This window comes from Leopardus geoffroyi, chromosome E2 (genome assembly GCF_018350155.1).
Source record: "Leopardus geoffroyi isolate Oge1 chromosome E2, O.geoffroyi_Oge1_pat1.0, whole genome shotgun sequence".
NCBI lineage: Eukaryota > Metazoa > Chordata > Mammalia > Carnivora > Felidae > Leopardus > Leopardus geoffroyi.
Window position 1 is genome coordinate 59,829,736 of NC_059335.1, and position 21,088 is coordinate 59,850,823.

Below are 21,088 nucleotides of genomic sequence, written 5' to 3' on the forward strand. Positions count from 1 at the left end.
CATTGCTCGGTGCCTCAGCCCCTGATAGCCTCTCGTGATGGCCACAGCTCTGTGAGCCTGCTTCTGAACTGCTGTCACTGTTCACGTTTTACAGATGGAAAGGTCACCGTGGGCCCAGGGCCATGCAAGTTTGTACGCGTTGGAACCAGATTCTGACCTGAGTCAGTTGCCCAGGATCTGCCCCTCCCGGAGGAAAGCATAAAGGTAACTTGTTTATTCGTTATTTCTGCAAACCAGAGGCTCCAGCCATTATCTGTTATCTGCCGCATGCCAGTTTTCCTTAGCTGTGGCCTCCCACAAAGTCCACCTGGAGTCGTAAACGGGCAGTTGTCCCAAACAATGCCTGGTGCTGATTCTGCACAGACACACATTTTCCTCCAGGGCAGACTTGCTTTCTTAGGTGTCTGTGGCCTTGGGCTAGGTGCCGTTGCCACGGCGGGAATTACCTGGGCTCTTATTTGAGATGGTGGTTCCTCGGCCTGACCCCGGGTACGGATCCAGACTCCCTGGGGGTGGGGTCTTGGACGCCACATTTCACCAGCTCCCGTGTGACCCTTGTGTGCACCTCGTGGAGACGTTTTGCTGTCAGGCTTCCCGTGTGCTGCTTTGGACCGAACGATAGCAACCACCAAAATAATCAGTTAAGTCCGTATCACAGGCCTACACCTTGACCGGGATCCTCCCTGTTACAGATGGGGAAGCTGAGGCACCATCCGGGGCTCATGGGTTCTCGACGAGTCCTAAGCCTTATTTGTGTCGTATGTCTGTTCAGTTTTCACATTTGTTCGTTTCCCACACCACAATTAATTCACTGCTGCTTCTGGTTTTGTGCGTTTTCTCTTTCCACCATGGAAATTTCCAAGCATACCCAAGAGTCAGTCGACTAGTGTAGTGATTCCCTGCGTCCCTACTGCCCAGCTTCCTCAACGGTGACATTTTGCCGTTCCTGGTTCATCTGTTTCCCCCACCCTGCTCTAGCATATGTACATAATTCTTCTGGACTATTTTAAAGCAAGTAAGTTATGAATTTTATATATATAAGTAATCAATAATATACATATATATTGTTTTGCCTGTTCATGAGGTAATGCATGCCCCTTGTACAGAGATTATATCTCACTAGAAAATGATATAGAGCTCACAAAGAATCTCACTTCTCAGTCATAACCAACGTCAACATTTGAAAGTACATCTTCCTAGACACTGTTGTATTCATATGTATTTATGCACACCTATTTTTACAGGAGCAGTCTACTCTCCACAAAAATAGGGCTGTTCTCCACATTTTGCGATCTCTTCTTTCCACTTAACAACATATCCCAGATGTCTTCGCCTGTCACGGACTCTCTTCCAAGTCCTGGTTTTCAAGGGCAGCCCAGAATCCCTTTGTTTGGGCGTACCGCAAAATTTTCTACTAATCCCCTATTGCTGGACATTCAGATTATTTCTGTTCTGCTGGCTGAGTTTCAGAAGGCAGTTCTGCTTATCCTGGACCTTGCACCAGGCTGAAACCCGACCTGCCTCCTCCAGATCCCCCATGTGTTTCCGAGAAGTACGAGCAGGGCTAAAGCGGAGGAACTGGATTGCTTCCCAGTGCCATCCCAATCAAGGCTTCACCGCCTGGCTTGAAGTCTCGAGATACAGAACACACCCAGACTCAAGTCGGGGTGAAAAACACATTTCAAAGGCAGGTAACGTATTGTTTGGGTGACAAGGTGTAACTCTGAAATAGGGGAGGATTCTTTTTAAACAAACACACCAGAGCTCACCCAGCCCAGTAAAGCTTCCTCCTTCAAGGCGCTCACCCCAGAAGGCCAGCTCCTGTTGTGATAAAACTATGATTGCTTGAAAATATACATGTGAACTCCTCTTTTAAAGCTGCCTCCACAGTCTGTGTAAATAGTTTTTGGAGACACTGTAGGCCAGGAAGTCTTTGTGCTTCAAGGTGGATTGACATCTGGAAACAGTCCGTACTGCAGACAGAAGAGTCTACTATGTCTGGTTTGAGCAGAAACAGATTTATTAAGTTACAGCACGGGCCTCAGAGTGTCTGGCAGGATTGGAGAACAGATGTGGATACCATTTTTGTATCTTCCTCTCTTTTTTTAATGAATTGCCTGTTCATGTTTTCTGCACATTTTTCTATCAGGTTTTGGGTCTTTGTTTCTGTCAATTCCTAAGAGTTCTTTATATATTAGAGCTATAAAAGCCCTTTATCTGTGGTTTATGTTGAAAATATTCTGTCCCAGTTTGTCAGTTGCCTTTGACTTCATTTATTGTGTTTTTACCTTGAAAAAAAGTGTATTTTTGTGATCATTTTTTGCATCTGGATTTTAAGTGGTGGTTAGAAGACCCCTCCCTACACCCAGGTTATAAACAAATTAATCTGTGTTCTCTTGTGTTATGTATATGGTTTCATTTTTTTTTTTTTAATGTTCAGGTCCCTGAACCATTTGGAGTTTATTCTTATGCACAGTATGAGGTATTTGCTTTTGAAACCCAGTTTTATTAAATGTATCAATTACACCAGGGGTTGCAAATTAAAATGCTTTAAGGCCAGGCAGAAAGTAAATGAGTGAAGGTAGGTGGTATAATAAAATAGGGTGAGGTTTGTAGGTGGTCAGGGATTAGATTTAAAGCACACACACACACACACACACACACACACGCACACACAGTGGGTGTGTTAGTTTCCTATTGCTGCCGTAGATAAATTATCACAAACTTCGTGGCTTATAACTACAGCATCTATCCTCTCATGGCCCCGGAGATTAGAAGTTTGGAATCCAGGGGGCAGGGGGGCAAGGTAGGCTCCTTCTTAAGGTTCTGGTTAAGAATATATCCCAGGCCTCTCTCCCAGCTTCTGGTCGCTGCTGGCAATCCTTGGTGCTCCTTGGCTGTAGCCACATCACTCCAGCCTCTGCCTCCATCTTCAGGTGGTTGCCTTCCTATCTCTGTGTCCAGTTCTGTGTCTACCTCTTCTGACAAAGACCCCAGGCATTGGGTTCGAGGCCCACCCGGTCCAGTGTGACCTCATTTGATTACATCTGCAAAGACCCTATTTCCAAATAACGTCACATTCATAGGTGCCAGGTAGACATGAATTTTGGGGGGACATCACTCAACCCAGAACAGTGAGGGAAAAGCAGAGCTGTCTGGAGCCCCCCGCAGCCTGCGTGCTCAGAGCTTGGGCCCCTTATGCTGCTGTTGGGGTCATCTACACCCAGCAATAACGAGTCGCTGTATTAGGAAACTCATCACACTTCATTCTGAGAATCAGTCTTGAAAAGCATTGACAGATTGTCACTTGAAAATGCCCTGAAAAAAAGGAAAAAGAAATCTGATGGCCAATTCTTCCAAATGTGAATAGATGGCCTGCCCCACAGCCAGTAGAAAACAAGTTTGTTCAGTATGAATATTAGGGCTTCCCCTTGGAGGCCAGGTCTCTTGTTACGTTTTTTCCTTCAGAGTAAGAGGTGAATTTCTACAGATTCCTCGGTGCTTAAAGAGGGCCCATTTCATACCAGAGAAGGAGGAAGGTGGTGTCTCCCCTGCCTAGAGATGGGGGAGGGGGCTCTCTTGCAGCTAATGTCCCTGTCAGACCTCCCAGGGTAGGCAGAATTCCCAGTCTTTGCTTATCTAAACACTAATCTAAGTGAAGAGATTTTGCAGATGTAAAGTCCCAAGTCAGGTGACCTTGACACACAGAGATTATCTGGGTGGGCCTGGCATAATCAGGTGAGCCTTAAAAGTAGAGAGTTTCCTCTGGGGGCTGGCAGAAGGGGTGTCAGCAGCGTTAGAAGCGTCAGGAAGACATATGGTATCATTGCTGCTTATAAAACAGGGCCACATGGGAAGGAAGAAAAAGGTGGTCCTGACCTATAGCCAGTAGGACACAGAGACCTCAGACCTGTAGCCTCAAGGAGGTAGATTCTGCCACAGGCAAGAACCCAGCCACCAAAACCTTGACTTCTGCCCGTTAGACTCTGAGCAGAGATTCCGATGGGTCTGTTCAGATTTCTGGCCCACAGAACTTCCAGATGATACATGGGTATTGTTTTAAGCCTCTAAGTTTGTGGTGACTGGTTATACAGCAGTACAAATTAATCTACCTCTGCTTTTGTTGAAGGTCTGGGGGCAGGGACGCTAAGAATGGGGAGGGAAATTGGAGACGTGGGATTGGATAATCCCATTCTCCCTCCTGCCGCACCCTCCCACCCACCCATGAGAATTTCAGGCCCTTGCGTGAGACATAGCGACACCAAATGAATGGGGCTTGGGGTGTCCTTGGTGGCTTCAGAGGTTGATGGAAATCAGACATATGTCCCCTCTTCTTGTGCTTAAGCAGTTACTGAAGACGAGGGAGATTGGTGGGTCTAACCACATTTTATCCTGGTGTTTTATAGGTTCGTAGGACAAGGAGGAATCCTGGTATTTAACATAATTAACATAATGAATTCCCCCTTTGGGGTAACATCCTGGAAAATTGCATCCTGCCTGCCCCCCCCCCAAAAAAAAAAGCAAGCGGCAAAGTTTTTTCTCTAGGTGCACCTAGCTTTGGGCAAGTCACTTCCCCCTCCCAAGAGCTCCTACTCATAGACTTGGAGGCAGCGGGCATGAAGCATGTGGCTTGTAGCAGGTGCTCAATAAACGTTAGCAGTTGGGTTGTTATGACCGTCAAGTGTAACGCCTGTTGCACTTGACCCCACCCCCATGTCGCTAAGCTGCATGACCCAGGGCAGCTCTTCCAAGTGCCCTTTCCTCATCCTGTCACAAAAGTGAGGACTAGAGAAGGAGCTCGCACAGCTCCGGCCACACAGGCACTTCACCCGGGCACAGGTGCCCGCTGCCAGAGCGGAGCCTTGCCTGGAAAGGTAACCCCAGGAGCCCTGAGCGTTGAGAGGCCACGTGGATGGCAAGTGCTAGGTTTCGGGTGGGGGTTAAGGTCCGTGCTGAGCAGGGCAGTTCAGGGGCTTGAAAACCATTTTGTCTCTGGCAGGCTCTGGGACTCCTGTGTCCCAGAAAACCCAGGAGGAGGAGAGGTCAGTGCCTGCAGCAGAGGACTCTGGAGGGCCTCTGATGGAGAGGGGGTGTGAGGAAGGAGCAGGGGGGGTCAGAAAGGCCCTACTCAGGCAAGGCTGGCCCAAGGCCATGGGAGCAGAGGTGTGGGGGGAGGGTCTAATCTTGGAAGAAGGCATCTTTGTCCCTCTAAAGGGAACAGGTGTGGTCCTTTACCTTCCCTCGCAAAGAAGACCAAAGGCAGACACGGGTCTCTGTTAGTGGTTAAACTGTGTCCCCCTAAAACGTGTCTTGGAGCCCTAACACCCAGTACCTGTGAATGTGACCTTATTTGGAAGTAGTGTCTTTGCAGATGTAATCAGGTTGAGTGAGGGCATTTGGGTGGGTCCTAACCCAAGGACTGGTGTCCTTCTAGGAAGAGGAGACACACGGGAGAGGCCATGTGAAGCTAGGGGCAAAGACTTGGGGACGCCCGGAGCCCCCGGGAGCTGGGATGGGCAAGAAGGACCCTCCCGTAGAGCCTTCGGAGGGAGCAGGGCCCTGCAACACCTTGACTTTGAGCTTCTGGCCTCCAGAGCTGTGAGAGAGCACATTTCTGCTGTTGGAAGCTCTACCCCCGTGTCCCGGCTCCCCGTCTGTGGTGCTCTGTTACGACAGCTACACAATACGGACCTGGTCTCCAAGGCAGGGCTGGGGACAGCCTCTTGGTAGATGTGCAGCATGGCTGGTGAACTACCAGAAAGCCCTTCCCAGTTGTTCTCCCGCCGGCTACGAAGGTTGGAAAACAACACTTTCCCATGCCTGGCTTCCCTTGTATCCAGGAATAACCTTGTGATCCATTTCTGGCCAGTAAGACTCAAGTCAAAGCCTGACGAGGGGTTTCTGGAAAGTGACTTCTCTCGCAGAGGGGAAATGGGTCAGGCAATCCTCTTTGCCCTCCCCATCAGAGCATTCTGGAACACAGCACAGCCACGGTGGTGGAGGCCTTGTTCCCTTGTGATGACACACCCGAGGGAGACTCACCCAGACCTTGTGCCTGGCACCACCACCCAGGCACAAGCTTCTTGTTTGAAAAATAAACCCACGTTTGTTCAAGTGAGTTGGGCCCTCTGCCACCTGCTGCTGAATGCCTTCTTAGCCGATATGGTGGTTTGCCCGCAGGGGCCTTCCCAGACCCATCTCCCCTCCGGTGGACCAGAGAGGTTGAGGGCAGACACTCCAGAAGTCAGAGTGAGCAGATTCCAATCCTGGCTCTCACCCCCAGCTTGCCCCGTGTCCCCCTTCCTCTGCAAGATGGAGGTAAAAGGTACCTACTTGAAGAGGCAGCTGGAGAATTAGATGAGAGCCTGCTTAGCAGGTGCTCAAGACGTGGTGGCTGCCAACATCTGTAGGAGCATCTCCATCCTGTGGTCTGCTGAAGACAGGAGTCCCGCAACACATGCGTTGCTGTAAACATCGGAAATGGCCGGGGTGAGCGGTATCCACGTCATCTGGACTCTGAACAAGCTCTTGCTGCCGAATGAGTGCCCTTGAGCTGACTGGGTGCGTGTGTGTTTGCAGCACAGACAACCCCCAGGTTGGCCCAAGCCATTTCCACGATAGAGAACAAAAATGGCAGCATATCGTCCCAGCTGCGGTCAATCATCACAGCTGCGGTGGGCTCCGTGCGCAGGACACAGAGTGGCAAGTCACTTTTAAAGGACAGACAGCTAGCAAGTGACAGAGCTCAGCCTTGCATTTGGGAGCTCACTGTGCCTCCTGCCAAGCCCAGCCAAGCTAAAGGTTTTGGCACCAGAGGAGGGAAGGCCGAAAGAAATGCCAGGGGACAAAGCACTTTCACGCCTCATTTAACCCTTGTGACATGCCTTTGAGATCAATAGATCGTTATCCTCACCTGGCAAAGGAGGCGACTGAGCCTTGAGGAAGGAGAGCTGAGCGGATGCGGGCGGAGCAGGGCTAGAACCAAGGTTTCCTGACCCCCAGTCCTGCCGCCCTGTCCCCCCTGGAATGGCTGCAAATGGAGGCTGAATAGAGATGACAACCCTGTGGGTGAGGAAGGTCATCATAGGGCATCTCTTCAACACGGCTCAGGTGACCTTGGAGTCACGGAGCTCATGCTCGTGGAGACCTGCCGGAGGCTGTGTGCTTTGCATTATTTCCTTCGATTCTCCTTTCGCAGATGAAGAGACTGTGGTTCAGAGAGGCCACCTGCCCTCTGCACACCACCTGCAAGGACAGATCCCACGTCCGGTCCACTGTGTGACCCTAGTCGCATTGGATGTTTCCTGACCGAGTGGAGGCCTTGCCCTCACATGTTAACCACGGCAGCTCTGGTGCGCGGTTGTGTTTGCTCGTATGTGTAATGTGTATTTGACTTCAGCTTTAGATTCTGTCTGAAGAGTGGTTTCTGAAGCTGACCGTTTTTTGAAGCCACTGGTCCATAGGTCACACGTGTGATTCTTTTCATGCATTGGCTCCTTGGCACTGAGACTTCCTCTTTCTTACGCAGGGACAGCTTTCCACGTGGACATCTGTACGGAACTCTCAGAACCATCCCTGGCTGTGAAATACGGTAAGGCCATGCCAGCGTGTCCCAAGGGAAGTTCAGTCCTGTTGGCACACGTCTGTTGGCACCTTAATTAAACTATAAGCTCCCTGAGAATAGGGACCGACCGGTCTGATACGTTTTTGTCATTTTGAGTTTCCAGCTCTAGATGGATGCCTTGTATACAGAAGGCACTCGCTAAGTGTTTGCTGATGGTCGTTGGCGACTTCCCAAATAAGTTTTTGCAGTGCTTCTTCTAGAGCTCTGCCTTTTCCTCTGTAGAGATTGTGGGTCCGTGCTCATTTCTCCAGTGAGGACAGAATCTTGTCTATCAGGGATGATTTATTGTGTGTAATTATGTTTCTGACCTACTGCTTGCAGAGTGGAATTTTTTCCCAAAATATTGGTAATGTTTCCTTATAACATAGCCTGAATCCCAGGACAGGAAAGACTTGATCTGAAGAGAATGTGGTGGTCATGTGAGGTTAACTTCTTCATCAGCAGATGAAAAAGGAGGTAAAGGGACCATCAGGGGTCATCCAGCCAGTTCACTTATCAACCTGCCTTTGGAGGCTGATTCCTAACATAGAAAATAGTTGGTATGATTCACAACTTCTTCAGATTTTTTTTTTTTTTAAAAACAACGTTTATTTTTTTGGGGACAGAGAGAGACAGAGCATGAACGGGGGAGGGGCAGAGAGAGAGGGAGACACAGAATCGGAAACAGGCTCCAGGCTCTGAGCCATCAGCCCAGAGCCTGACGCGGGGCTCGGACTCCCGGACCGCGAGATCGTGACCTGGCTGAAGTCGGATGCTTAACCGACTGCGCCACCCAGGCGCCCCCTTCAGATGTTTTTAATGTTTTTTATTTTTGAGAGAAAGAGACAGAGGGTGAGTGGGGGAGGGGTAGAGAGAGAGGGAGACACAGAATCCGAAACAGGCTCCAGGCTCCAAGCTGACAGCACAGAGCCCGACGTGGGGCTCGAACCCGCTGACCGTGAGATCGTGACCTGAGCTGAAGTCGGACGCTTAACCGACTGAGCCACCTGGGTGCCCAACAAAGTCTTCAGATTTTTGATCAACTGTGTTTGGCCAAGTTTTTCTGTATTAAATGTATGATAACATTTTACGATAACGTGTTCTGTTCACATCCACTCATGGTTCTGACATTACATGTGATGTTATCCATGTAACCTGCTAACTAGCAGGTCAGAAAGTCCTGAGACATGAAGGATCCAGAATTGGTTCATGCACTGTCTCATGGACACCACTGAGGACCCAGCCTCTTTCTGTCTATACATTGCGCCCTCCTCAGGGTGTTAGCCTTGACCTTAGGCTGGTTCTCCTCAGGCTAACAAGTGGCTGCAGCTGTTCCAGGCATCACATCCAGCTTCCAACAGAAGGAGAAAGATTATCTTTCTTTGCGTATCAAGTTTCAGGGGGAAAAAAGTCTTTCACTGAAGCCCCTCTGCTCATTGGCTAGGTTGTGTCATATATCCACTGAAACTAACCACAGACAAGAGGGCTGGAGTCATCGTAATGGCCCTTGATCAATCAAGATATGCCTTCTGGGACTGGAGCCTGCCTCTCCTGAAGCCCATACATGTACAGAGTGTGTAGAAACTGGAACAAAATCAGGGGTCTCTTTGCAGATGAGGATGGTGAGGCTCAGGTCACCTGTGGTACACTCTAACTGAGATCTGTCCGACCCCAATTATGTCTCCAACGGACCACGCTGCCACGTTACGTGAGGTGTGGGTGGGGTTGTTGTCACCCTTTATCATAAACGCACTGGGCATCACCTTCCACTAGAGCCAGCTTTTGATCAGGTACGTGCTCCGTAATCAGTCATTTCACAGCTGGGCAGATACAACCAGGCCAGGTTCCCGCATTGTCCGGAGGCCAGGTCTGCCGGGTTAAGCTCCTCGTCGCCGGGAAGGACTCTGCAGCCCCTGGGTGCACTTTCTCCCTTCCCGGCCACCCCGCGGCTAGTTCTCCGGGAGCGAGGGAGGGGACGTGTTGCTTCCCAGTCCCGTCAGCCTCTCTGGGAAGTTGGCTGAGAGGCGAGGTTGGAGGGGCCGTCTGTAGTGGGCGGGGGCACCCCTGGACTGATTCACCCATCGCTGGCCCGTCGCCACGGATAACTGAGGGGTCACACCTCCACGACAACCTTCTCAGCCTCTGGCTCACGTGCATGCACACAGCACTGTGCTTCCCCAGCACGGACACGGGCCCGTGTGCTGCCCCAGTCCTGCGGCGACCGTGCCGGCACCCCCTTCATCGTGTCTGGGCTCATTAACAGTCGGCTGTGTCGGAAACGAGAGCAAGCTGGAAGAGCCCGGAGACCCGGGAGCCGTGGTTCTTGGCTGTGTGGCCCCAGGCGCACCACTCAGTCTCCCCGCACCTCACTTTTCCAATCTGCATGGTGGGCTGCCGTGTGGCTCGGGGACCGTGGGTACGGCGGTGTGCGTGTGGCCGGCACCCGTGAGCAGTGGCCGTTTCTCACAGCCGTCGGGGAGTAGCCGTGGCAGGTTCAGATGGAGCGAATTAACCTCCTGGTGGCCGCCTGACCTCTTGACATTCTCTGGAAGGAGAGCCTACGTTTTCCTGTTGGGGGGGTGCCTTCCAAGTCTGTGGGTTTGCTCTTGCTTTGTGTGGGGAAACAGGGAAAGCAGCCTCAAATGTTTGCTTCTGGGCGGGTGCCTTAGCTTCCTGTGGCTGCCATAACAAATGCCCACAAACTCGGTGGCTTGAGACAACACACGCTTTTATCTCACTGTCCTGGAGGCCCAAAGTCGGACACGAGTCTTACAAGTTTAAAAATGGGGTGGGACTGGAGCTCCCAATAGCCAGAACTGCTAGGGGGAGACAGGTCTGGCTCCCCCACCGTGCACAGAGTCCTGGTCCCGCGTGCACAGGGTCGCTACAGGGAAAACGCAGCCCCGGGTTCTCCCCCTCCTTGGAGGCTGCGGTAGGAGGTGGAGACCAGCACCCTTCCCTCGCCTTCCCCTAAAGACTGCACTGGCGCAGGGGTGCAGGGTGGAAGTGAATGTGTTTGGACAGTCGACAAAGACTCTTACCAAAGGCCTTCAAGGAGAGCTTGACCCCCCTGAATGTATCCACCACATTTTGCGTGAAAAGCTGACATGCACTTTTTAAGGCAGAGTTTCTGGCTTCCACAGCATTCCCGCGGGGGTCTGAGATCCGAGGGACGTTGAAGAGTTGAGAGAGCAGCGTTCGGAGCCCAGGCTGCGTTCTGGCTGTGAGGCTGTCCCTTCACGTGTCTGAGCCTCAGCTTTGCCAGCCTGGACAATGGGACAGCCCTGCTCACTGGCGTTGTCGCCGTGGAGACACAGCCTGGCGCCTCGAGGAGCTCCGCGGCTGGCGGCGAGGCCCGGTACCAGCGACAGTGGGATTTTCTGTCTCCATCCTTCTCCCCAGGGCTGCACCGGCCGCCCTGTGTTCCCGGCCACCAGCTTCCCCAGCAGCCTTTCTGTTTGTTTGGAACAGTTTCTCGGGGTCTCCTAGAGAGAAGATTCTCAGCTGAGTTCCGGCAAACGGACACGCTACCCCACCCCCTGCTTGGAGGGATCCCAGCAGCTCCCTTGGCTGCCCAGCGAAGAAGAAATGATGTCAGGAGTGTTTCTCTCTTGAGGAAGCTGGAGACTCCTTTCAGCAGAACGAGAAGACACTATAAAGGGGATGTAGGGGGGCTTGCCAAAGCATCCTTGCACGGTGCTGTGGAAACATCCGTTTCCTCTGTCTGCCTGGAGAGGGGCTGGGTCAGCTGGGCTGGTGGTCTCAGTCTTGGTTCTCTCAGCCTGATTGTGCTCATTTATGTCACAAAACACACACGTGGCTCAGGACCCAGGGGGCTGGGAGCCCCAGCTCTAGACTTTGGGTAGACACGAGGGGCCCTTTCTGGGCTCCACATCAAGGCTTCCCCTCCTGGCGAGCACAGAGGTGGCGCTGTCCTTCGATGCCCTGTGGCACTGACAAGGAGGGCCCATGGTGAGCTTAGTGTCCACAGAAGACGCTGAAGGGCCTCCGCTCTGGAATCGTGTGACCGGAGCTTGGACCGGGCTCCATCGTGTAGAGGCTGTGCGGCCACAGGAAAACTGCCCAGTCGGAGTCTCGATTTCCCAGCCAGCAGAACGGTGGTGGCAAGGTTCCTGCCTCCACAGGTGGTCGTGAGAGCAGAAAGGGTCCCCGTTGGAGGGTGTTCAGCACAGGTGACTCCGGACACACGGAGGGGAGATCGGAAGCAGGAGCCACTGCTATTTCAGTCACCTGACTATGAAATCGAAAGATCGGAAAGTACAGAAAACGTCGAGGGAGAAGAAACCCCAAAGTGTTCACAGCCCCAGTCCCCGGAGACACGCGCTGCTGGCTTTCGTTAGGTGTCCTCCAGCCTGTTTCTACGTGTGCGTGTGTGTCTCGTGGGCTCAGATCACTGCTGAATGAGCACAGCCTGTGTCTGTATACGCGTGCTAGTTTTTCTTAAGACCCGGCATGATGTTGCTTAACCCACTTCTTTTAAACTTAAAAATGTATCAAGACCATTTCCTGTAAATCATTACATTTTACCATGTTGCATATTTTCCCACACTTTGATGTTTCTGAAATAGGGATGTGTTTTAGAATCGTTGTCAAAAGAAACATCCCAGCTACTTCTCTCTTTTTCTCCCCTGAAGGGGGTTATGAAATAGGCGATCTGTGTGACAAATGACAGCGTCTCAGCCTCCAAAAAGCATGGCGTTCTGAAAGATGCCTTCTTACAGGTCACGTGGTTCTCTTTGGTGCCTTTGCCATAATTAACTTAATCGACCTCCAGTTTTGGACATTTTAGCTCCTTCTGGTTTCCTGCTATTATCAACAATGCTGCAAAAGAAAACGTATGGCAGGAAATCCATTCAAGTGGGTCACTGACCCTACAGGGCAGAAGCTGGATGGAGAGGTCAAGGTCACAGCCAGTCTCCAGTGACCTTCTAGGGAGGAAGGTCGGAGACGAGGGGCTCCTTCGTGGCCGGGGTGCGGAGAGGCCCCGGGTCCGAGGGGTGATGCCCCGCGCAGCAGTCCCGTTGACTCGCTGCGCTGGCTTTGGGCTGGGGCTTTCCCTTCCCCACGCGGAACAGAAGGCTCGGAGAGAGGCCCCTTGTCAGCGCCAGGCACAGCTCGCTCACAGTCCACGTGCTCCGAGGCAAGAGAGGAGAGGCTTTCTCCTTTTCTGGAGTTCCGTCTCATGCCTACGTTTTGGGTAGGATGCTATTTTTAAGTGCCTGGCACAGTGGATTTGTACACCCCAGGGGAGGAGGGGGACTCGACGCAGGGCAGGGCTGGGCGGGCAGCAGGCATGGGCGCGGGCAGGGGGGCTGCATTTGCTCTGCTCTAACAATGAGCCGCGGCGGCTGTCACACCCACAGCCGGCATTAATCACTTCCTGCCTTGCCTTCCCCAGCAGCTCTGACACAGGAGGCCACGCCCCGCTTCTGGAAAGCGCCCCGCTCAGACTGTGAGGGTGCTTCCAGGCCACACTTCCTCCGTCGGGTCCGTGCCCCCCCCCCCCCACGTGTCCCTTTTGCCTGGCTCTGGAGACTGCATGGGCTCCGGCCACCACCACAAGCGGGTAAAGCGTTTTGCAGGCTTTGAGGCGAGGCTGCACCCGTTCGGAACGTTGGCAGTTGTGTGGGGCAGGCCACGCGGGGCTGGGCGTGATGCCCAGCTGGGTCAGTCTGTCACCCAGGATTTTGGGGTTGCAAGCAACAGAAATCGACTCTTGCTGGCCGGGGTTCAGGGGAGGGGGTTACTGGGTGGAGACGGTCTAGTTTACAGAACAGAAAGGGAAGGTGGATAACAGATTAAGGCTCAGACAGGAGCCACACGGCGCCCAGGATCCAGGAGTGGGATCAACAACCGCCTGGGGGGAGAGGAGGTCAGGGTGCTGTGCGGGCCCGTTTGCTCCATTTTGCACATGAGCGACTGAGAGCTGGAAAGGAAAGAACTTGCACAGGGCCAGGTGGCTCACTGGAGGCACAGCCAGTCCTGTGTAGCGGGACCAGGTCCATGAAGACGAGGGCCCCCGCCAGGGCCCACCCTGGAAAGCTCGCGGGTGTCACAGCAGGAGCTCCTATCCTGGGGCTCCTTCACCTCCCAGATCTTGACCCCTCAGGCCACACATTGCTTCTTTTGGATTGGCGGGCAGCCCACGCCCGAGGCGGAAGGAGGGGGGGTGCTCAGGCAGGACCGGGGTGTGACTCACTTCTGTCTGCCCAGCCAAGTACCAAACAGAGAGGCTGGCAAGCGGGAGCCAGTCCACAGCCACTAACCAGCAACCGAAACCCTGCGCAGAGTGGCCAGGCCTCGACTTACACAAAGGTCACCAAAGGATGGCCTTGGCAGGACGCCAGTCCTTGCCTCTCTGCTGACCACCCGCGAGCCCAGTCGCCAGCATCTGCTGCCGTGATGGGCCCCTCCCCTCCTTGTTCTGGCCACGGGACAGGCTCGCTGGCCTTCTCTCCCCACACAGAGTCAAGCATGCGGTCCACCTCGCCTAGAAGGCCCTGCCCCGGTTTCCTCCCAGCCCCACCAGCTTGGCATGAAAGAATTCGGGCTCTGCAGTCAGAAAACCACATGTCTGTCTTCACAGCTTCCTGGTGTGGATCTTGGGCAAGTTGTGTGGCTTCTCTCTGCCTCAGTTTCCTCCTTTGTAACACGAGCCCTCCCTTGCAGGATTCCTGTAAAGATTGGGAGTAAGGTGGGCGAACACCAGTGCTTGGCACAGGATAGACGCCGGCTACAGTGCTGTCACTCTCCGCCCGAGGCCTGGCATCTCCCTGCAGGACCGACCAGCCTGGAGGAATGTTCCAGGCCCCGGGGTTGCTCTCTCTTGTGCTGACAGTCACCTTGATCTGGGTCATTTGGATAGCACTTTCCAGATGCTAGCCTGCATTGCACTCGTGGCAAAAGGGAACATTTTGGCTGCTTAAACCCAAGCCAAACAAAAAAACTGACTGTCATCATTCTTGCCCTCTAAAGGGAGTGGCAAATTCGTACTGGGGATGCTGGCCGGGGGACTTTGGTTAGCCAAGAGCAGAGGAAAACATGTCATTTCAAAGCACCAGCTAGTCCTTCATGCTGCTGACGGCTGGAGTCCTGCCTTAGCCAAGCATTTTAGTGCTTCCTGTCTGTATGTTACTTGGTACTCTCTTGGCTGCAAATGATGGAGATTCAGTGTGAATCTCTAAAGCAAAAATAATGTTCATTGGCTCACTGACTGGAAAAGACAATCTCCCCGTGAGTCCAGCTTCAGGCACAGCTGGATCCAGGGGCTCTCCTTCTCTCTGCTCTGCTTTGCTCTGTGTCGTCCTCGTTTTGTAGATACCCAGGCACACATCCCATCCCACATGCCCTCATAAAATGTGACATTAAGGGCCCCCAGGTGGCTCAGTGGGTTAAGCAGTTAAGCGTCCAACTTCAGCTCAGGTCATGATCTCACAGTTTGTGAGTACAAGCCTCGCGTCGGGCTCTCTGCTGTCAGCATGGAGCCTGCTTGGGATTCTCTGTCTCCCTCTCTCTCTGCCCCTCCCCTGCTCACTCTCTGTCTCATTCTCTCTCTCAAAAATAAATAAACATTTAAAAAGTAAGTAAAATAAAATGTGACGTTAACACACTTCCAGCAGGAGGTAGGGTTTATGGCCCCTCCTCTTGACCTTGAACTTCCCTTTGAACTTCCACAACCAGTAGAAAGTGGTGGAAGTTACATGTGATTCCGGAGACTAGGTCTTAAGAGTCATGCAGCTTCCAGCTGGCTTGCTCTCTTTGGGGACACTCGCCCTTGGCAAGCAGCAACCATGCTGTACGGAAGCCTGTACCAGGCTGGCTTTCGAGGGGAGACCACAGAAAGAGGCCCGTGTGGAAAGGACCTGAGGGCCCCGCCGACAGGAGCTAGGCTGGGCCTGCAGTTAACTCCGGACTCCAGCTTTTGAGACTTGCAGTCGAGGCCCCGGAAGTTGTGGAGAAGCAAGGCCCACACCGTGTTTAGTCTTGACCCACCAAATCCATAAGTGTAGTAAACGGTTGACTTCTGTCAGTAGGTTTGGGGTATTTTGTTGCATCGCCGTAGCAGCGGCAGTAGATTTCATGATCCCTACAGCTCAAACTCTCAGCTGAGGAGTGCCAGATCTGCCCTCCGCCAACACCCAGCATCCGTTCGTAGTCAAGATGCAGGTTAATTCCGCTCGGGCATGAGTCTTCTCTCTATGTGGTTGTTGTGGCCGGAGGGGTGAGGAGTCCTGGCTGCTTAGGCTCAGTCGCGAGCCACGCTCCGGCCTGGCGAAGGATGGGTACAAAGACGGCCTGGTCAGGACCACAGGGAGTGGGCCAGCGGTGGCTCAGGAAGGAAAATTGGGATGCGGCCGTTGGATGAAACAGGGAACCGTTCTGGAATATACAGGCAGGTCCGCAGCTCCCTTATGAATTGCTCTCCCTACCAAGAAAGCGATTTCTTTGTTAAGGTGTATGTGGCGGGTCGCTGGGGAGAGGAACCCAGAAAAAACAGAGTTTTTCCTACCATACTTTGGTAGGATTTGGAGAAAGCAGAACGCCAAGATATGCGAACTGATACCTGAGGTACCTGTGTCTCACCTGTGTGAGGACCTGACTTTTTTCCAGGGCCTGCTCTGTGCTTAGCGTTGTGTTTGGTGTTTTGTCTACACGCTCACTTAGTGAGCACGAAACTCCTGGAGGGCCAGGACTGAGCCTCAGGGACAGCAGCTGGCATGTAATGGCCTGTAGTAATTAGGATTGCCTCTTGGCTGCTAGAATGGGGGCCAAAATAGCGGCGGTTTAAACAAGGGAGAAGTTTTTTCCTTTCACAACTGCCCAAGACGAAACAATTCAGGCTAATATGACAACTCTAGGTGCTCTTGTATGTTTCTATCTTGTTTCTCCGTCGGGGCAACTGGCTGGCTCAGTCTGTAGAGCATGCAACGCTTGATCTCAGGGTTGTGACTTCGAGCCCCACGTTGGGTGTAGAGATCACTTAAAAATAAAATCTCAGGGGCATCCGGGTGGCTCAGTCGGAGAAGCGTCCAACCTCAGCTCAGGTCATGATCTCACGGTCAGTGAGTTCAGGCCCTGCGTCAGACTCTGTGCTGATGGCTCAGAGCCTGGAGCTGCTTCGGATTCTGCATCTCCCTGTCTCTCTGCCCCTCCCCTGCTCGCACTTCCCCTCTCTCTCTCTCTCTCTCTCTCTCTCTCAAAACTAAATGAACATTAAAAAAAATTTTTTAAATAAAATCTTAAAAAATAAAAATCATTATCTTGTTTCTCTGCCAACCCCAATATGTAGTTTCTATGCTGAGATCTAAGACAGCTGCTCCAGCTCCTGCCAGTGCGCCTGCATTCCAGCCAGGGCAAAGAGGGAAGAAACAGGAGGTAAAGGGCACCCCCTCTTCCTTGTAAGGACAAGGTCCAGAAGGTTTACTCATGTCTTCTGCTTATATCCCATTGGCCGGAACTTAGTCACATGGCCCCAGCTAGCTGCTAGGGAGGCTGGGAAATGTAGTTCTTAGCCAGTGACCATGTGCCCACTGAAACTCAAGGTTTGTAGTGCTAAAGAAGAGAGAGAATGGATACTGAGTGATGGCCAGGAGACTCAGCCTAAGACAGTCAGCTGTAGAGTTGGTAGTATTCCTTGTGGGAGATGCAGTGTGGCCGGAGAGCCAACCGTCCAACGGCTTTCATCTGGCTCTGCTCTTTACTAGTGGTGTGACCTTAGACGCGATTGTCTCAGCCATAAAGTAGGGGCGACAATAATACCACGTTTCATTGATTCGAGGATTCACGTATTAACGTCTCTAAAATGGGGATGTGTTTGCAGCTGAGGACGTGTTGAACTGGTCGTGTCTTTCATTCGAAAGAGTATAGAACAGAACAGTGTGTCTTACAACTTACAGGTGTCTTGTTTTGAGGACAAAATATAGAATATACATATCTACTTATTAATAGAATTATCAATCAAATACAGATGTCAGTATTCATATTTTCACCGATCAGTGCCAGGATCATGGTAAGAATGCAGTAAATGCCAGCCTCTGTTGCTGTCAAGGATCCCCCGTGGGGAGACGGAAGGGGCTCAACCAGTTGGGGCTGACGTAACACCCAGGGCTCAGGGAATCAGCTTTAGCACCCATCTTCCAGCAAGGCACGAGGCCGGCAGGTCCTTCCTCCACCCCACACGCCCCTCATGTTCTCAAATTCAACTTTGCAGTTGATGGCTAGGTGGAGGGGACAGGGACCAGCCTACTTATTATCTTAGTCTCTCGGGCTGCCACCATAAAATACCACGAACTGGGGTGGGGAGTGCTTATAAACACCACATTTGTTTCCCCTAGTTATGGAGGCAGAGTGCGGCATGGTGGGGCCCTGGTGACCTCAAGGGGGGGGGGAGGGGGCAGAGCTGGGGCAGCCGGCCCCCTGCTGACTCCTTCCTGAAGGCCCCGCCTCCTCACACCGTCACATGGGGGGTGGGGTTTTGACATAAGAGTTGGGAGAGACACAGACATGCAGTCCGTGATACTTACCTTCCTGGTTTTCCAGCCTGAGCCCTGGATGGGTTTCCTGTGGCTGCCACACAAATTGCCACCAGCTGAGGGCTTCAGACACTAGAAATGTATTTTCCTGGTCCTAGAGGCTGGGGTCTGAAATCACGGTGTGGCCAGGGCCGGGCTCCCACAGGAGGCATCAGGGGTGTGTCCTTCCTGCTTCTTCCAGCTCCTGGGGCTCCAGGCGTCCCTGGGCTGGTGGCCGCGTCTCTCCAATTTCTGCCTCTGTTGCCACCTGGCCTCCACTCTGTGTCTGTGTCCTGTCCTCTTTTTACAAGACGAGGGCCCGCTTTAGGGCACACCCCGATCCAGCCTAACTATACACCTGCAAATACCCTGTTTCCAAAGAAGGCTACATTCTGAGGTCTCAGGGAGAGGCGGATGTTGGGGGGCGCTATTCAACACAGGGTATCCCCTCACTGCAGTCTGTCCCCCGCCTGGCTTCGGTCGATTCCGCTCTTCACCTCCTCATTTTTGCTTTTTTCCCCGCTCCCTGCCACATCTGCCGGTTCTGCGTGGCGTCCCTGACACCGGCCGTTGCGAACATTCTGTTCCACGCAGATGGGAAAGGCGGTACCCAAGCCGTTGTGCTAGCTGCCGCTAAAACATAATAAGCTCGAGAAGAGATGAGGGGAGATAAGCCTGAGAGAAATAATTAATAGGAAGGAATGTCACATGGCATGAACTCACTCAAGCACAGCAAAATTTGTCACCAAAGACTGCCTTGGAGCTCTATTTTTTATTTTATTTTGCTCTTTCAGTAAACATTCCAGTAAAGCACCGACTTGTCCAAGCACAAAGAAATGGCATAAGAAAGATTTTGAGTTTGGGGTATTGGCTTTTTTCTTTCTTGGGGCGAAAAGCCAATAGACGAGTCAAATGGGCTGTGAGCACAGGTTGCAGATGGGGTGGGTGGTTTTCAGCCAGGGGACGGAAGACAGCCAGCCTCTCAGAGTCCACGAGGGCAGTTAATTGAAGTCAGCTTCTGGGTGCACTTGGGCCACTGTGATGCGGTGATGTTTTTGGAAATGTTTAAAAAGCACCAGGCACTTGGTTTTATTAGAATTCTGGAAAAAGTGTTCTGAGGTCAGGTTTAATGATTTAAAAGCTGGAAGGGATCTGAAGAAATCAGACATAGCTCAGTGGCCCCCAGACCTATTTTTTTTTTCATGCTCCCTTTCTTATTCTGAAATGAAATTCATAGAAAATGTAATCTATCTACACACCAGTTGCAAAAAAAAAAAAAAAAAAATCAATATGAGGCCTTAACCGTAACATAAAGGAAAAGTCATCTAAAATAAAACAACATGGACCTCGAAGGTAAATGTTTGGGTCTGACCACACTAGACAACGTAATGGCCAGAGGCTCGCACCACAGAGAGAATGTCGGTGACACAGGTGTGTCCCACAGAGGCTCAAACACCACGAAGGCATTGCTGCTGGCAATGTGATTTTCCGAAACGGTGAGCAACTCTCGGCAAAGCCCAAATGGAGGTGACAGTTTCCCCTTGACCACGTGGTAGTTGCAGTCCCAGATGACCCAGCGTCTTGACAGCTCTGTGAAAGACAGACAGACAGAAAATGGAGGCAGGTTCTAGACCCACAAACTGCAGGAGGATTGTTCATCTACATGGCGGTCTGGTGGGGCACTGGGAAGTGGAGGAGGTTCTTGGGGGACTGTCCCACTCATGGATCCCCTGCAAATTTCCAGAATGCTCCATAGGGGGCAGCAGTGCCCCTATTGAGGGCCACTGATGTTTGGGGTCCCTCATGTTTTAAGGTAAGCAAAATGAGGCTGAGAGATGGGATGAGGCTTACCGGGGTCACACGGCCACTGAACTGAGTGTCGGAGCAGATACCTGGTCACCTTAGCACAGGCTTTCTGGCAACAGACGGCCCTTCCTTCCAACACTCGGTCCTTCCTGCTGAGAAGGTGGGGGCGTGGGGGTGGGAGGCTGCTTCTAGGCTAAGCAGCCTCGTGAGCTGTGGAGTCACCGGAAGGAACATCCTGGAAGGAGGAAAGAAGGATCCCCCGGCAACCCTGACCTCACTTTAAGGCAGTGAAGTGTTGGGAACACAGACTTTGAAGCCAGAGAGACCCGGATTGGAGTCCTGGCTCTGCTGTCAACTGCCTGTGTGCTATCAAGCCAGTTGCTTAATTTCTCTCTGAGCCTCGGTTTTCCCACCCGTGAAATGGGGTTAAGAATGTCACCCACCTGTAAGGTGGTTGAGAGTACTTCGTGGGAAAGATGCGTGTGAAGTGCTTCCTTAGCCCAGAACCTGGGCGACTAGGCACGTCCGGCTCGGTGATCACGACAGCTTTGTAGCGGGCCTCAGCCTGGGAGGGGGGGTGGGGGTGGGGGAGGGGGTCGGAGAATTTCTTTTCAGTTAATCCTGCCCTTCGTTCGTTTACAATTCAGTGCTTTTTAGGATAGTCAGACAGTCGCGCAGCCATCGTCACTACCTACTTCCCGAACGTTTTCGTCACCCCCGAAAGAAGCCCCGTTTCCGGCAGCAGTCACTCCCCACCCCCTGCCCTCAGCCCCTGGCAACAGCAGATCTGCTTTCTGTCTCTGTAGATGCACCCCTTCTGGACACTGCACGTAAGTGGAATCCTGGAACAGCCGGTCCTTTTCGACTGGCCGCTGTCACTCGGCATCGTGTCCCAGGGGCTCGTCCCCACCGTAGCCTGTCAGGACCTCCTTCCTTGTTGTGGCTGAATGCTACTCCACTGCTCTGACAGACCACACTTGGTTTATCCATTTGTCGCTTGATGGATCCCCCACGTCCTGGGCCATTACGAACGGTGCTCCCCTGTAAGAGCACTACCCCCAGCACGTGGTAGGTGCTGGATGAGAACTAGCTGGATGGGTTCCGAATCTGGCCTTTGTCTGGGATGGAAGGACACGGATGGGACAAG

At 52.4% G+C, this 21,088-nt stretch overlaps 1 protein-coding gene across 11 annotated transcripts in view; it reads left to right on the top strand.

The window, feature by feature from the left end:
- Nucleotides 1–21,088, top strand: part of JPH3 (junctophilin 3) — a 166,402-nt gene that overhangs the window by 10,748 nt on the left and 134,566 nt on the right. For 8 of the 11 annotated variants that reach the window (XM_045439936.1, XM_045439932.1, XM_045439928.1 and 5 more), the window contains exons 2-4: nucleotides 95–204; nucleotides 1,531–1,691; nucleotides 7,529–7,591. In XM_045439936.1, coding sequence (XP_045295892.1) covers nucleotides 1,538–1,691; nucleotides 7,529–7,591 — 217 coding nt within the window. In that variant the 5' untranslated portion in view covers nucleotides 95–204; nucleotides 1,531–1,537. Of the gene's footprint in view, nucleotides 1–94; nucleotides 205–245; nucleotides 1,016–1,530; nucleotides 1,692–7,528; nucleotides 7,592–21,088 lie in introns of those variants that run through there. The other 3 variants (XM_045439937.1, XM_045439939.1, XM_045439938.1) reach the window with 3 other exon arrangements.